This window comes from Sturnus vulgaris, chromosome 20 (genome assembly GCF_052056855.1).
Source record: "Sturnus vulgaris isolate bStuVul1 chromosome 20, bStuVul1.hap1, whole genome shotgun sequence".
NCBI lineage: Eukaryota > Metazoa > Chordata > Aves > Passeriformes > Sturnidae > Sturnus > Sturnus vulgaris.
In genome coordinates this window covers 5,689,474-5,706,994 of record NC_142262.1, presented here as the reverse complement: position 1 = coordinate 5,706,994, position 17,521 = coordinate 5,689,474, and the positions used below count along the sequence as shown (strand labels likewise).

The following is a 17,521-nucleotide window of genomic DNA, read 5'->3' as shown; positions in this document are numbered from 1 at the left end:
CACTGCACTGTGGCACACAACTTCCTCCAGCCCTGCCTCCCACAGAAATCCAACAGGCTCACCCCAGGAACTGCTTGTCACTGATTAGTGGGATGACAGGATTTGGAATGGCCTTCCCGAGTTTTCCTTTGTAATGGTTTATGTGGGTTGTTCTTCTGTTTGGTTGCTTTTGAAAGTTTACAGACAGATTCAGGCAAAAGGTCAAAAGGAGGTCTAAGAGTTGTGACACCTTTTTATGCCAAAGGTCTCCAACTGCAGACTACAAGCACAGAATCACAACAGCTCTCACTTTATTTCCCCAAAGAGTTCAATTTAAAAAGAAGATAAATGTTTACACAAGAACTCTTGAACGGGCTAGATCATGCAGAAGTGCTATCCAAGAAAAGCAGTGATCAAATTCGATGGGCATGCAGAGATAAGTGATCTACTTCATTCCTTCCCACTCAAAAATGAGTAAATTCTACACTGAGCATTCTTCACTTAACACGACTTGTTTTCATTCAGGCTGCATATTTAACTAACTAAGGACATGTTTTCCAGTGGTTTGAGACAGAAGATTAACCTGCCAAAGAAAGACTGAAAGCATAAACAGGAAGGTAGTAAATGACTCCAAAGCAGAGTTTCAAATAAACCTTCTTACACAGTCATCCCAAAGGTCATCGTTTATTGGGAGGAGGAGGAGGAGAAGCTGAAGGCATGTGTCAGAACAAACATACTTCTACCCCTGCAGTGTATGGTAAAAACTGTATATACTGACCACATAAATGCACTCATTGCAATTACAGCAGCAGTTATCATGTGGTTAATGCCCTTTCAGTATAAAGTATGACTCATTTAAAGCTCAGATTTCTTACCCATTCTGAAGTCAATGTATCCTTCTCCACCGCTTATCACCAATATTGATTTTAAGGGACTCTGGTTGAAGGACTCTTGGGCTTGTTTGTCAGCTGTTAGATCTGTTCCACCACTACTCTGAGGACAAACAACCTGACCTGGGTGAAAAATAGAACACTTTTTTATGCCTTATCTCAGACTAAAACCTTCTGTGTTTGGTCACTGGATGACAATGCCTAAAGCAGTTGAGGGCCTTCTTAACAGGCAAGTGCTCACTTAGCACAGCACCTTTTCCACAGAAGGAAGCAAAGTCCTGCCTTGTGATCAAGCCCTTTCCCTCCCATTAAACAGGGCTGCACTCAGCAATCAGACATGTCTTGTAATTAAAATACAGTACATTGTTTCTGAAAGCATGAATTCATACTCTTGCTCTCTTTGCCTGAACACTGTGTTTAACTAAGAGAATGAAGGAAAAACAACAACGAACAAACAAAAAATCCAAACAAAATAAAAACCCTTTTCAAGATGGTAACAAAACCTCACCTGGTACTGCAACAAAGAATTTCACAGCATCCCGGTGGCCGTGGAAGCAGAGCTGTGCGTGTGCCATGGAACAGTAGGGGATGAATGTCCCTGGAGTTACTTTGTCACTGTGCTCATCTCCATACACACGGATCACACTCCCTGGACGGTTTCCAGAGCCTGCTGCTGATTTATTGGCTGTAAAAAAAGAGGAGTTGTTTTCTACTTCAAAACACAAATTGCTGAAGTGGTTATTTGTTAAGAAACCTTATGGTACCATCTAAAAGCTAAAGCCAACTTAGATAAAAATGAAACAGGAGGGCAGCAATGCCAATTCAAGACAGAGCTGGAAAGAAAAAGATTGCATGCTTCGTTATTTTAAGTACATCAGAAAATGGAGCAGGATTCTTATTAGTCTAGCATAAACATCAGATTTCAATATCCTACTTTTGGGAAAAAATAATTTGTGACAGGACTGTATCTTTCATAGAAAATAACTACCTCTAATGTGTTTCAGTATGAGCAAATTCCATGTACTTAAACATGTAATTAAATACAGTTTCATTCCAACTAATCATAATGTATGAATGTATGCCCTTGCCAGCAAAAATTCTCTAGAAACAGCCACCTGTGGGCATGACAGAGCTACCCTGTTATCATTCTACATCTAGATTTTACTGAGAAGTTTTAAAATACATTAAACCAGAGAAGTACTCATGCTAGACATACAAGCCATCTCCATTCCAAAGACTATCAAAGTAGTGAAAGAAACAGTGATTTGTAACAAGACAGCAAATGATGTGGATTAATGACAAAGTTATAAGATGTGGTATCACATTGGCTGGAAGAAAAACAGTCTATATGAAGTTCAGCTGCAACACAGGATGATATGCTAAACTGCTGAGCAGATTGGTGGCCATTTAGCAAACATAAAACTGCTGCAATGCAGTAACTGCAAGTGGAAAAACATTTAGGAACATACAAAGGGTAAATCTATAAAGAGTGGGAAACAGCCTCAAAGTGGCTATTAGAAGCCTGAAAATAGGTTTTGGTTGAGGATCTGCACTTACCCCGCAGCCCCAGTAAACGTCCCTGGTGGAGGATTACAGCTAGTGAGAAAGGAGGAAAGGGGAAATGGATAGGTATGACAGTAGAGGAGAAGGATTAATGAGAACCCACCACTCATATTTTGGTTTTTGATAAGGTAGAGCTTAAAATTTTAGCTCCTAAAAAAAACCAATAGATATTTAATTACAGAAGATTCAATCAAAAGTCATAAAGAACAGCATCTTATTAGAGAAGTTTCAGTACAAAATAGATCACAAAAACACTGTCACATATTTTTAAGTTTATTATTGATTACCAACGTTTCCCCTTTCTCTCTTTCCTTGGTAGGAGACTTCAGAATATTATAGAACTACTCATGTTTTCAAGTATCCTTTTAGAACATCATCTGCTGCCCTGCTACTGAGACCCAGGGGACTGAGAGGTGCCACTGTTCATGCAAGGATGTGACTGCTTTTAAAATCCATTAATATTTTTCACCAGGGTTCTCAGCCCCACTATCAGGCTACCCCCAAAAGGCTGTTCTGACCCACAACCAAGCAACAGAACTGAAATGAAACTGAACAGCTTTAATAGGGATTTCTTCATGTTCACTTCTGGTTCAAAACAAACTCCTCTGGAAACATTAAATTAAGCTTGATGCAAATTAAGAGCTATAATTTTTGAAAGCATGATTTAAAGTGTCTCAAAATCCATGACAGGAAGCCTGTCCTTCCTTAATACATTCATGCAAGGCAAAAAAAAAAGTTACTGAATGGATGGAAATGCAATGGAACAATATGAGAAACAATGCATGTGTTTGCTGTTCAACAAAGCAGATACAACATGAAGAGTTTTCACTATTAAATCACCCTAAAACCTCACCTGTCACACTGCACTATTTTCTAGGTAACAAGAGTACAATTAGGACTATCAAAGGTCTGCATTTTACTTTCTGAAACTTCTGTCCACCTGTTATAACTTTAGTCTCAGGTACGAGTGTTGAGGCTTTTTTTAAATTGCTTAAATGCAATCAATGTACACAGACAGTCTTCCCAAGCTTTACCTAGTTAAGATTTGGTTTGTCCTTGAGCTGTTCTTTTCTCCTGAGATTCAACTGCCCTCAATTAGTTTCAGCCTATGACAAGAGTCTGGGGTCTGTTATTAAGGAAACACCAGGATTTACATGATTGGAATTTGACCTGGATGTTAATGCCCTGTTTGCAAAATGTGTTTACAGCTCCTATAACTCTGAACATGTCCTTTAAAGCAGTCTATGCTACTTCTGTTCCAGTCCTTTATACCCACTTTGTGATGAATTCTCAAGAACTAAAGCCAATCAAATTGTATTAGCAACAAAACCAACGTGCTCAAATCAAATAAAAATCCACTTTGTGATCATATGGCAATCAGAAATAACATTAATTAGAAAACTAATGATGTCTCATATAAGCAATAAACTTCTATCAATGCTGCTAATGCTCAGAACACCTCTAAGGCTTCAAAGCATCCTTTTGATTCAAGCCAACTCTGCTCAAATAGCAGCACAGGAGATTCTGGAGATGTGATATTTTCTCAGAGTAATTGTAACCACATACACAGATTTAGGTGCTAAACATCACACAGTCTGATCTGTTACAAACCTGAAAGAGTCAGACCAGGCAGTGAAGCTTTCTATCCATTAGCAAGCATCTGAATGGTGTTCAATACTCTTTTTTTATGCCTACAGCATATTGCACAGTGCTATTCATTGATATTTTACTTACTTTCTGTTAATGGAATGGAGATGATGACACCATTTCCTGTTCCTACCCATAAACGATTACAAGACACCATAAGTGCTGTGATTCTCACAAATGAGAATCCCAGTTTACCAGTACCTAAAAACAAAAGATGCTTTTCATCAAAAATTATGAGCAAGAATAATTTTAGTTCTAAAACAGAGAACTCCCAAATCACACAGACAAGTAATTCCCTCCCACTTCTGACAGAAACAAAGTAGAGGAGCACACTTAAGTTGTAAAGATAACCTAGAAGGCTACAGCACTGCAATTAAATTGAGAACCTATACTGCAAGAGTCTAACATTAGTTATGAGAAAGCAAAAAAGGTGTAACAGCTCCTTAATGCTGCATAGTAAAATCTTTTGAGGCTTACCAGCTTCTAAAACAACAAAAAAAGTGAGTTTACAGTTAGCAGATAGTGGCTTGTCATCCATTAAAATTAATTTCTCATTTGTTAGCATGATGAGGGGAGCAGAAGGCTGACCAGCCACGTGCAATGCACAGCAGTGACTTGTGAAGGATTTCCCAGCCTAATTACCTATATTTGTTGTGTAATGTAGGTGGTCAAGCTGCTCTTATATACATAATAATGAAGAAAAACCAGAAAGCTTACTAGACTCAACAGCAGTAAAAATTCACTATTTCGAGGGGTTTTTTTTTAAAAAAAGAGGCAATTTTTCCAGGCAGGTAATGGATTATTCACATTTTTAGCTATTAAAAAAAGTATCAATATAAAAAAAAAAGATTGCAATGTCTCTGTTGGTACCTGCCCAACTCAACCACCTCATTAGCTGTGAGTTTTTAAGGACACTTTACACACCAGCTAAGGTCAGACTGTAACAGATGACCCATCACCCCCATCATGCTTTACAGCCTGACTTAGGCTTCTACTTCCAGATTCAAGTTTGCACAAACTGATTTGAACTGGCCATTCCACCCACCCTTACCCTGAACCTGCAGTGAGAACTGCCTGATCCCCAGCAGGAAAAGGAAGCTGCAGACAGCAAGAACAAAGCAGTTTTTCCTGGGAGCTCACCAAGCATTTTGCTGACATAGGGCTCAATGTCCACGTCCTGCAGGTGCTGGTAGGTGTGGGCGTGGTAGAGGCGCAGGGTGGAGTCCAGGCGGATGGACACCCACACCCCGTCCCCCACCCATGCCAGCTGCCTCACTTGGCTCTCCCTCCTTGGGTGGGCATCAAAGGACTTCTAGGAAACATTGGGGTTCAAATCAGAAGGTAAAACAAAGGGAAGAGTAAGAAAAGTTTCTGTGTTACTCTCACACAGCTGGAACTGGCAATTTTAAATCAAACACAACCCTCTGATTTGCAAGATCACAGACAGTGTTTAGCTCTATCACAAACAGCATGTGATGCTCTAAAATTGCTGATTCCCTTCCTTGAGTGTGATCCCAAAGCTGTAATTTCCCACTCTGTCTTCATTTACACATCTTATCCCAGTCTGCTCCAGCTTCTGTCTCCCTTGAACCTGGAGCCTGTTTGGTCTGAGATCCTGTGGCCACAGCACAAGGTGGATGTGGCCAAAACGTGCCTTTCTTCCTTGTTCCATCACAAATGACTCTCATAAACGACTCCACCTGTGCAAAATACACACTATTCACCAGCAAAACAATCCATCTCACTTTTATATGAACTTCATTTCAGTTTTCCCATATATATTTATATTCTTCTTCACAAAACCAGGTTATTCATGGGTGATTGATGTTTTCAGAAGAGCTGAGCAGTCACCCTCAAAGGCCTGGCCTATGTCTCAGGCCAGTTAGCAGCTGAAGCACTTCTATTGCTCAAGGCTTGCAGAAACCTCAGCCACTTTCTGCTCTTGAGATGACAGACTAAACACTGTGGATAAAACACCACCTCACACACTTTGCATGAACTATTCTCTAACTGGAAGTAGAGTTTTTCCAAATTAACACTTACAAACTTCTGCATGGGACTGGAGGACAAAATGAGGCACACAGAATAAGCTAGGTGCTCACCTTTCAAGCTCTGCACAAGGACACTTCCCAGTTTCTGGCCAGGTAAAAGTGGAGAACTAAATCTCCCAAAAACTGCTTTCAATAAGTGAAAACTGTCTCATCACAGCTTTAAGTCTCCCTAAAAAACTATTTTGTAAAAAATATTTGCTAGGTAGCCTGTTTCCATACTGATGAAAACAGATGTTTCTGAAGTTACTCTGGAGTCTGAGCTGCAGCATTAACATCCAACATTTAATTATGTTGATCACCATTGGAACTTACCTCTATTTTCATGGCCTTTGGTTGAACAACATAGATTTTGTTCCTGTAGCCACACCAGACTTTGTCATGCACCACTGTCATGCAGCGGATGGAGTGGTGCGGCCGGCCCAGGTCCAAGAGGTGATAGTTTGTCAAATCCCACTGACCATCTGCAAAAACAGGAGGAAAACAAAGAGCAAAACTCATAGGAACCTGTGTTTAATTTAAGGAAAATTTAGAAGTGCAAGCACCTATCTTAAAAGTCTAAATTTTTTTAAGCATTGTAATGATCTAGGTAAGTCGGTACAAGTTTATGGCTAGGCCCCTCATTAAAAAAAAAACAGCAACTAACATTCCATATGTTACCTTTTCAAAAAAATAAAGTTATACAATGATTCAGGTTAAAAATCCAGCAAAACATTTTTAAATCAGCAGGTTAGCCAGTGCTACAGGGTGTGTTTGACTAGCACCAGCAGCTGTGTGTGACAGCTAGAGCAGTGTGTGAGCTCACAGACACATTGGCCACACCAGACCTCACCTGCACCAGCCTGGCTCGTTAGAGAATAGAAATAAACGAGTCCCAGGTAAGATAATTATCATTATTATTGTAATTACAGGTTAGATTGGAACTCAAACAAGGACCCCAAGCAATCAGGTGTTAGAGCAGGAATTTGGAAGCCCCTATAAAAGGGGAGCCCATCCATGGACTTTGGCTGCTGCCACATGAACTCGTGTGTTCAGTCACATGCCTGCCTCCAAAACTGAGACACCTGTGAAACAAACAGCTTCCCACACAGCACCAGCACTGCTGCTTCCTAAACAGAAGTGTTCAGTGCAGTTTTTTTTTAATTATGCTGTAAGATCTTTTAAAAAGCACCTGAAATCTACCAAAAGCATACTAAATTTGGTCATTCAACACCAAGTAAAATTGGTCTGTAGGCTGAACTAAGGCCACATATCATCAATGACATTCACCAGAGAGGCTTAGGTATTGTAAGCCACTGCAGTGAGTTTAAAAAAAATAAACAACAAAACAAAACCACTAAAAACAACTTCATCCCAGATGCATCCTTTCCAATATTTGCATCACTGTTGTGTAACCTTTTTAATTCTCCTAAATGCTGAGCACAAGGATTTAAGCATCACAAGGGAAAGATGAAATGAACAGGGTGAAAAAACAAGCTAATAGATTAGTTCCAGTTGCTCATAGTAAGACCTTCCCCTCTAGGTCCTATTCCTGGAGGCTGAAGAATGGAGCTGGTTCAGGAGCAGTTTGGGCAGAAATTCTGAAGGGATGCTTACAAATTCTCATCGAAGGACTTGTTCAGAGACAATTTTTAACACTAATAAAGCAGAAGACAGGACTATTGAGCATAATGAAAAAGCAAGAGAGATGGTGATCAAAGTGGACTTTCAGATGGCTTTTCCCTATTTAGCTCAGATTCATTCCATTCTCCCTTTCAAAGTAAGAAAATTCTCCATGAATGCACCACAACAGTGCAAAACCAGTACTTGAATCTGCAACTGAAATAACAAGAAATATTTCTCATGACAACCCAGAAAAAGGTCATTGGGGAATACATTATCAAAGCATGGAAATGGCACATTTCTTTCCTGACTACTGTTAAAAATGCCCTGCTTTCCAGATGCCACACACTCCTTACCAACTCCCCGGTGAAAGATGGCGAGTGTCCCATCTGCCAGTGCCACCAAGACTATTCCTTTGACATGTCTGGGGAAAAAGGAGGCACAACAACACACTCTGTTAGACTGCTCTGCTCAGAAGGCAGGTTTAAAGCTAGGTATTTCATATTTCAGCATGGTTTTTTTTCAGTCACATTTTTTACAGTCACATTAGCCCCAGTGTTTTGATTTCTACAATGTAGCTCAAGAGAAGGGATGTAAAAAGGGGTCAAAATCCAGTTCAGAGAGCTTGAAATATATCTGGCTACAATGCCTGAAGAAAACAGCAAAGATAGCAACCTATAACTGTTTGTACAGCTACAGCTCATCCTTTGGGCTATGTATTTCCAAGATTCCTTTCATTTTCCTTACTCCCCAGAAGTTTTCCACTGTCCCTCAAAGAGCATGCAGGCAGTTATGGCAACTGACATTCCCAATATCTGAGGAGGAAATATAAAACTACTTCGGAAAGTATTTTAACAGAAATTCATTATGATTTACATGACATTCTTTCAGGACTTACACAATACTGAGAATAGAATCTTTAAGTTTAATGGCATGAACACATTTCCTCCACTGGGCCACTGATGAATGAACATACAGGCTGCAAAGACAAATCAGGAGGGATTAAAAGCACTACCAGACAAAAACAACCACAAGCAAAACCCTTATAAACTGAAATCCACAATCAAATGGAAAATAAGTTTTCATCTTCCACTGGAAATTATGTAAACACTGAAAGGAAGAACTACATGAGCTGTAAAATGGCTTTTTCAGAGGCCTAAAGCATTACAAACTCCCTTGCAGATCCATCTGCAGTAAAAATTACAATACATTTTTCTAGCGTACTAAAATATTGAAAGTTATGGAATTAACAGACCATAACAATTTCTTTGACTACAAAAAATGTCCAGAACTTCTTTGCAGATGAAGCATTAGCTAACAAAAAAGGGCTTGCTAATACTTCCTTTGAATTCCATGCCTAAAAATGCAGCAAAGTTTTCAGGGTTTTGGCTCTCTTGAGATCATCCTATGCTTAATCTTGACTTGAGATGGTTATCAGGCCTGTAGGCACAAGAAACAAGTTTAAAGTAATTATAATAAATAAATGTAACAAGATAAGCACTTCCTTACCATCCATTCTGTGCTCCAAGCCACATAGTTGGTAAAAGGCTACTCATTTTCTGTGCTTCTTCTCTCACTAGATCTTGCTCATTTGGCAGAACTGCAACGTCCTTATATAACTCTGACTCAGTACTAGAAAAAAACACCAGTAAAAATACATTTAATGGAGTGCACAGATTACTCAGGCTATAACCCAGGTGTTTACTTCACTACTGAGTGTTCCTACACTGGCTTTTGAAGTACATGAGGTGTTTAAAAACACAGAAACCACACATGAAAGGACAATACAGATGAAAACCTCAATAGCAATGAATTTCTTGAAGTGAACATTTACTTTTACAAGGAAAACCAGGTTCCATTCAAGCCTGTCAGTATTATTATCTCTGGGGAATGGCAGAAGAGAGTCACAAAGCACAGTCTTGTACCAAGACTACTTATATAAACCTCAACACACTTAAAAAAGAAAAAAAAATAGTCATTTTGTCTCCATGCTATATTCCTACAAACATTATATTTCTTTTTTTAAATCCATTTTAAGAGGTATAAAGACTGAGACTAGGTACTTAGGCTGATACACTGGAGATGCCTCTGTTGTATGCTGCACTCCCAAGGGATCTGTAAAGACATGCTCTGTGTAGACTCCAGTTTGTGCAATATCAGCTGTGTCTTCTCCTGTCCCTGCATTGACTTCTGTTGCTTCTGTTGCTTCCTCTGCTGTTGGAATGTTCTCATCTACTGAATTATTTTCAGTTGCAATATCTATGAAACAAACAAATTTGAAAAACTTTTGAACAACTGTGATAGAATTTGCTTTTGTTTAAAACAGCCAGAACTTGATACTTAAAACTGCAGTGAATAGCTGTTCTAGCCACACAGTTAAAATTTCCACATCAGAATCAAAAACATCACATCAGAAACGCCCAAATTTTAGCAGGCTGCACTGTATAAACAGCTGTCAAATGCACTTTAAGTATCAACCCAGTGACTGATGGCTCAGATTAGCCATTAAATGATTAATTAGGACAGCAGTGAATGAGGCCAATCATGACATATCCAGTGACAATCATATCACCATACAGCTCTGCAGGGCATATTAAAAAAAAACAGTAAGAATGTCTATGAAATAATCAGTTTCACTTAAATCCCCATTAAGACTTGACAAAATCCAAGGCATTTCTTTTAGTCAGTCTTTGGGAAGATCTGCATGTCAAATACTACATTAAAATCTCCCTCTAGAGCAAGCACAAGAATTGTCTCAAAAGGACCTGCAAGAAGCAGCTGCCAATTCCCATTTCCTGTCACCTCCAGCACGTTTTCAGCTACAATAGACAGATGTACAGAGCTTATGTTATCACAGTTGACACACTGTTAACCTCAGTAGTTACAACATTTATTTCCAGCTGCACCTCGAGGTGTTTGGCCAGCCCTGCCCCACCTGCAGTGTTTATCACACACCTGACTGTTTCTCTGGCACAGGTGAGGCCCCATTGGTGTCGTGGGCAGCAGGAGCCCCCGTGAGACCCTCAGCAGTGCAGCCCACCACGGTGATGCCCCCCAGCAGGCTGTCAGTGTCAGCAGAGCTGTTGCTGGTCATACTGCCACACAGGGAGGATTTGTCCACTTGGCTGGAATCTGCTTCCTGGGACCCTTCTTCTCCTGCAGGGTAGTCTGTTTCCCTTGCCCCTGAAAGAGATTAAACTTAGAATGACAGAATATCCTGAGCTCCAAGGGGACCCACAGAAATCCAGTCCAACTCCTGGCCCTGCACAGACACCCAACAATCCCATCCTTTGTCTTAGAGCATTGTCCAAACACTCCTGGAGCTCTTGCTGCCATGACCACTGCCCTAGGGAGCCTTTCCAGTGCCCCACCACCCCCTGGGGAAGAATCCTTTCCTGATATTTAGCCTAAACCTCCCCTGACACAACTTCAGGCCATTCCCTTGGCCCCTGTCACTGAGTGTTTTTCATAAGGATAAAGCTGAATTATTTCTCTATCTCATAACTAAGCTTCAAATAGAATGACATCTCCAGCAACTGAGAATAAACATGCAGACAGCCCCTATCTACAAGGTTATTTTAACATGATCAGCAAATGTGGAAGATACTGTCACAAAGCTCACAAAACAAAAGCAAGATCGACATATGCTGCACTACAATGTCATTCACTGCATTGCAATCTGCAGTTTTCCAAATAGCTCGTTTCTATTTTAATTATATCTTCCTCAAAAATAAGACTTCATAACAGTGCATGTACACAATGGCACCTATCTATATCTTTATACAGAATTTAGGTGCAATAGATCCTTTGTTCTGGAAGAAAAACTGTTTTTCTCATCTTCAATCCTCCTATACTTTCAAGACTTAAAATACACTCAAATGCAACCAGGATTCCCTCTGCAGGGAGCTCCAAGACTTGCTGATTATCTTCAACAGGCTGAAGAGGTCAAAAAAGCAACCAACATATTATTCTTTTTGTGATGTTCACAATTCCATGAAATATTGACACTGTTGCATAGTTTACAGTACATCAAACAAAACAGCTCCCCTTGTCTGCTGACAGCTTTCTGACTTTTGGTTAATTTAGGTCAACAGCCAACTAAAGAGTGAAACAGTAGGGTAGAAATGCAATAGTTAAATGAACAACTAAACACTTTCTTATTGCTGTGTTACAGTAACTCTTTATCACACTAGGCAACAAATCTGTGGGTTTTCATGGTACAAGAAAAGCTGAATAAGAAAGAGTTAAAAAAGCAGGAGCTGAACCAGCCCAAGTGTTTACCTGGCACACTGGCAATACAAAGCACATGAGAATTGCAAACAATGAAACTGTCCAGAATATTCCCTGGTTGATTTGCATCAATAATGATAACTTTTGTAGCAGAATGTGTGCTAGTACAGATCCAAACTAGACTGGATAATTCTTCCTGATGCTTCAGTTCCTTCTGCTGATCCTGAAGGAAAACAAAGGCAGAAAAGAACAAAAGAAAGGGAGACAAGAATAGAATTATTACCTTTGATCTTTTATGGTCTAACATTTTCACCTACAGAAATACACATAAATATGTGGGAACTTAAGTATCTTCAATGCTATTGTAAACTACATGTAGTTACTTGTTCTCTGTGTATCTGAAGTATAAAGCTTCCTCATATTTCATACTTCTATTAAAAATATATAAAACATTAAAATTACACTGCATAATTTTACAGTTAGACCAGTATAAAATAAAAACATTACTGCCATGCCAACTGCCATACTCACCAGCACCACAGGTTAATGTGATATCCCAAAGCACTTCAAAATTAAGATTTTGTTTTTATGCCTTTAATATGAATTCCATTCATGGCAGTTAGAACATAAATAGTTCTGTCAGAAATGGTTTTTAAAGAAGGCAGCACTGGTATAAGCAGTATATCATTTTGATGTAAAATTGATTTGCTCCTGAGATTTGCCAGCAAGGGAAGAATCAAAGCATTTAATAGTTGGATTCAATAATCCAAATATCCTGAGCTAATGACTAACCAAGAAAAATCTATTTGTTGCCAATGAACTTGATTAGAAAATACTTTATTACTCTACAGTTACACAGTAAAGATGTATAAGTATAGAATTTATTAAATGTGCCTTGCAGTGACCTTACCTTGAGTTCCTGGTCTAGTTTATCTAAGCTGCTCTGGGATCCTGTTTGCTGCTTGTTGCCCTCTGCATCCACAGCAGTGACATCATTGTAGAACACACTGGCACCAACCACTGACCCTCCATCTCGTGTCTTCCCTCCTGACAGGTTCACCCCTACAGCACACCACAGCTTGGGAGAAAAAGAAATGTTTCACTTGAATCTCAAACTGAAAAAAGAGACACAAGCATTGTTAAATATGCTAAGTGATATCAACATTATTATATATCCAAAGTCTATTTTAAGTTATTAATCACAAAGTCACATGCATTCTACCGAGACATAAATTCTTCTTTGCTGTTTTAAAAATAAACAACTTAATTTGAAAAAGAATGCAAGTGAGTCCAAAGCAAAAGTATTCAGGCTATAATTTGCCCAAGTCTATCATCACTGGAAATATTCTACCTTCATAGAGGTATCCTTCTCATCCAAAGGTCTCAGGTAAACAGGTACAGGCAAGTTCTTCATCTTATTTTCACCCTGTCCACCATTTGCCACCTAGGTAAAAAACAAACAAGAAAAATGTTACCTTTAAAAAAGGTTTACAATCTTTGGAATCAGTTGCTCAGAATTTATTAAACACAATTAAGAGTTTTGCACTGTTGTTTCCTTTAGAAAGATTCTTAAGTGCTAAATTCAACAAAAAAAAAAGCTGGAATCACTCAAACCCTATTCAAATGTTACAAAACACCAAGCTGTTGCCATTACACTTGAAAACATCCTACCTGTTTGTACTTCTGAGGTAGACTCCAGCCAAAAGCCTGCACTCTGCCATCCTCCTTCTGGACATGAGCCTTCACCTGGCGGTACTGCTCCCTCTTCTGCTCCCGGCGTGAGGCTAAACTGGCTTCAGTTCTGGGCAACAAGCAGGACACAGCAACTGCTCATTTATGCTCTTTAGAATATCTTGTGCAATGGGAATTGCTGCTCAATTCAATAAGCAAAATCTCTGTGGAAGCACTGGGTTACCAAGGATATCACCCCTAGTTTTTTTCATCAAAACAGGAGGTTTCCTGTGGGCTATTGGTGAAAAATAGGCAAAACCAGAAAGTCTATTAACAGCATCCTTAAAAAGAAATTAACTTGGGTTGTGTATCTCTACTAGGAGCTTTAAAAGTTGTAACTCAAGGATATATTGCCAAAACAAAGCACAGGATAAAAAAAAAATAATTGCAGATTCTTGTTAGCTTCACTCTTAAGTGAACCTTTTGTACCTGTACAATTATTGCCCAGCTAACAACATTTGCAAACAAAAGTGTATCAAGTGTTGCCTCTTGTGCCTAAATGAACTTTTTTGCAAGACAGTGGTATTTACCAAGCAGAATTATTTCAGCCAGATGCTCTAAGTATTTAGCTACTGCACATTTCACTCTGCACTATCCTGAGTCCTTATGAATCAACACTCACTTCAGGAGAATATTATACTTCACTTAGCAGCATGCTAGTAATCTCAGAGGACTAAAAAAGTAAACTCCTGATAGAGCAAATCTACCAGTATAAAACCAAAGTGTCTTACTCTTCACTGAGGAATTCAAAGGCTTTAGATTTGTCACTGGGTAATTGAGATAAGGTGCTGCTTCTTTTCTTGACTGATGGAGTAATGTGTGAGGTTGGAGCATTATATTTAACATTGACAGGAGGTTCTGGTTTCTTTGCTGTATTGCTGGATGAACTGAAAAGCCTGCTAAAACTAGAAGAAGAGAAAAAGACAAGAGTCAAGATTTGTCAGATATATCCAAATTTGACTATGCAGGCAAAACACCACATATGCCAGCCTGCTCAAAACTGTTAAAGTAAGAAACTGGAGCCCAACATAGCAGCAACCACCACACACTCAGCAACACTCTCAAAGCACAAAGTCTGTCAGAAAAATTCTTAAAGGATTATTTTCCCATTTATCAAATTCAATGGAAACTTCATCTTGAACTAACACCTACAGGGAACCAACAAAATTAGGATGTGAACATCACACCTGGAAGACAGTTCTATGGAGGACATTCAGTCATGCAGAGAGCATTTTAAAAAACCCACTATTTTCTAGGCAACAAGGTAAAACAGTTATCAGCAAATCACAACATCAAAAGGATTATTTGACAAATATCTTGTTGTGAAAAACACTGGTTTAGATTTAAAGAGCTAGAAGTCAGCAAGGAGAATGTAACAATCAGTAAGCTGTACTTCACAGAAGGAAAAGAAGCTGAAATAAATGCAATCCACACACACTATTCAGGTTTCTACTTTTCATCATAAAAATGAATCCAGAAAAAACGTTCAGAACACGAATCCTGGTGCACATTCAGCAAAAAAAAAAAAAAAATTCCATCACTTTGGCATTTAACTTGAAAGTTCACAGCCACTCACTACATGCTGCAGCTTACAATACATTTTGTCTCCAGACCAGTCTTACCGGGCTGGCATGCTGGGCAACAAGAGGAGAAGGGTTAAGATATCTTCATCTGCCAAAAAATAATTAGCTAACATACACAAATGTGCCAGCTCATTGATTAGGGTCTTTAATTATTTCTGCCAGTGAGTTGTGTTTCTGTACTTACAATTGCCAAATGCTTGATCTTTTCTTCTCTTGCATGGCTGGATTTTCTCTGGATGCTCTAAAAGAAATGAATTCCAAGTTTACTGAGTGAGCAACAACTAGAAAAGGAAAAGGAATGGAACAGTGTGTAACTCTTATTTTTTAGAAAAGGATAACATCATGAAAATAACTAAGACTGTTTTTTCACACTGCTACTTTTTTACTGATCAGAGCACAATAGTGAAATCCCCACTAGAGAAAATAAAGTTACATAATAAACTTCATCCACATTTCTTTGAATCTCAAACAAATTGACAACTTTTCAGACAGAAGAGACAAGTCTGCATAACACTTTGTAATGAAAAAAGCTCCAAGAAAGCAGCAAACCATTTTAGATTATTCTGCCCCCTATTTAATATTTTAACCATTGCTTTTTGTTTTAAAGCCTATTAATCTTCAATGCATCAGTAAATAATTGATAAAGTGAGTGTTCCCATAGCCACAGACAAGAGATAGGAGAGGGTTTCTGCAGCAGACAATAGCTACAGAAGAACAGCCATGGCTGTTAGGAATGTGCATGTTTCCCCCCGAAGGGTCACAGGCATGAGGACAATGGGAACAGTTCCATGTCACTGCCGGCCATGGCCAGCAGGCAGCACCACAGCCTCTGGGACCTGTGGTCAGGGACAAGGAGGAGCTGGGCTGACGTCTGAGGCACAAGACTTAGGGTTTTAAACCATATTTTCTAAACAATTGAATATTCAGGATGCAAATCACTATCTTTACTGCTTATGGCTAACACACCTTGCAGAACTTTAAACTGTTTTATCCTGAACAACCAAGTCCTTCCAAAGGAATTATGCTTAGTCTGAAGACTACATAATCCATATTTTGACATCACAAGGTATGTGCAGACACAGAGTAATTTTTACTGCCCACCAGATTAACATTATTTACAATTACCAACTTTTGTAACTGTGCCAAAATAAGCATCCCTGAAAAAATGCATGTATTTCACATCCCATGAAGTAATACATCTTCACTGAGGTCTCACAAGAATCATTCTGACAAATTATATGCTAATAATTTTTAAAAAATGTTCCTCATGGGCATGAGGAAAACATGCAGAATGAGAGGAATGTTGAATTTGTCTTTACAAATGAGTTGTGGATCAGCCTGTAGATAAGGCTAGCACTGAGAGATAAAAGCAACAATGGGATGGATTCCACTGATTGATGAATGGAAAAAGAGATTTGCCTTTACAAACAAACTGTAGGGCTGCTGATAAATGAAACTGGATATCGAAAGATGAAAGAAGCAACGTGGGGAAAACTATGAATTCTATAAGAATTAAAAATGAAAAGGGAGGGTTATACATTAGAGGGGAATTTCAGGCATCAGGCGTTTGGGCAGTCTGCACCTCTCAGGTACCTCAGCCAATGGGGAAAGAGAGAGGGAAATGCAGATGGGAAAACAGGATAAAAAGGAGGCTGAATCCTCCAAAAATTGGAGAGATCCCAGGGGATTGTCCCATGGCCTCTCCCTTTATTGGAATAAAGCAAAAAGGACTCCTCTGTCTCCTTTGTGGACATAAACCTCTGGTGTTTGTGGATTACTTTTCCTGACAAGAAGAAAATTAACCTGCTGAGCAGATCACTCTGCAGGTAAAAATCACAAGGAGGTTGTTAAAGATCCTCTAAGAGCCTTTTCACCTTATCATCTCAGTCCATCGGACAGCCTCCTGCAGCTCCATCAGCCTCTCCTTGTACTGGTTCCTCTCCATCAGCACTCGTGCCATTTCCACACGAGTGAAGCGTTTCCTCTGGGCCGTGGGGACATCGCTCTGAAACACAGGGAACAAACAAACGTGGCAGGGACAAAGGAGCACCACAGGGCCCTGCAGAGCCACCCTCTGCCTCCTGACAACAGCCAGGCTAGGGCAAATTGCAGATTTCAAATAGTTTGGGGCTTTGGAAATTGGAGTTTTGCCTTCCTCTCCTCCCATCCTTTGTATGCAATATGGGAATGGAAACTGCTCTTCAAAAAAAGAGTGTGATAATGACGGGCAGAGAGGAAAGCAAGTAAA

General features: G+C 39.4%; 1 protein-coding gene across 9 annotated transcripts in view; it reads right to left on the bottom strand.

Annotated features, from left to right (window-relative positions):
- SPAG9 (sperm associated antigen 9) overlaps positions 1-17,521 on the bottom strand; it is a 61,810-nt gene that overhangs the window by 4,609 nt on the left and 39,680 nt on the right. For 4 of the 9 annotated variants that reach the window (XM_088176615.1, XM_014878164.2, XM_014878166.2 and 1 more), the window contains 18 exons: positions 17,148-17,278; positions 15,458-15,514; positions 14,422-14,595; positions 13,631-13,760; positions 13,311-13,403; positions 12,870-13,037; positions 12,011-12,182; positions 10,685-10,912; positions 9,793-9,988; positions 9,239-9,361; positions 8,628-8,708; positions 8,086-8,153; positions 6,443-6,591; positions 5,220-5,391; positions 4,167-4,280; positions 2,427-2,465; positions 1,378-1,554; positions 855-992 (listed from right to left, as the gene is read on the bottom strand). In XM_088176615.1, coding sequence (XP_088032741.1) covers positions 855-992; positions 1,378-1,554; positions 2,427-2,465; positions 4,167-4,280; positions 5,220-5,391; positions 6,443-6,591; positions 8,086-8,153; positions 8,628-8,708; positions 9,239-9,361; positions 9,793-9,988; positions 10,685-10,912; positions 12,011-12,182; positions 12,870-13,037; positions 13,311-13,403; positions 13,631-13,760; positions 14,422-14,595; positions 15,458-15,514; positions 17,148-17,278 — 2,410 coding nt within the window. The remainder of the gene's footprint in view (positions 1-854; positions 993-1,377; positions 1,555-2,426; positions 2,466-4,166; positions 4,281-5,219; positions 5,392-6,442; positions 6,592-8,085; positions 8,154-8,627; positions 8,709-9,238; positions 9,362-9,792; positions 9,989-10,684; positions 10,913-12,010; positions 12,183-12,869; positions 13,038-13,310; positions 13,404-13,630; positions 13,761-14,421; positions 14,596-15,457; positions 15,515-17,147; positions 17,279-17,521) is intronic. The other 5 variants (XM_088176617.1, XM_014878165.2, XM_014878167.2 and 2 more) reach the window with 2 other exon arrangements.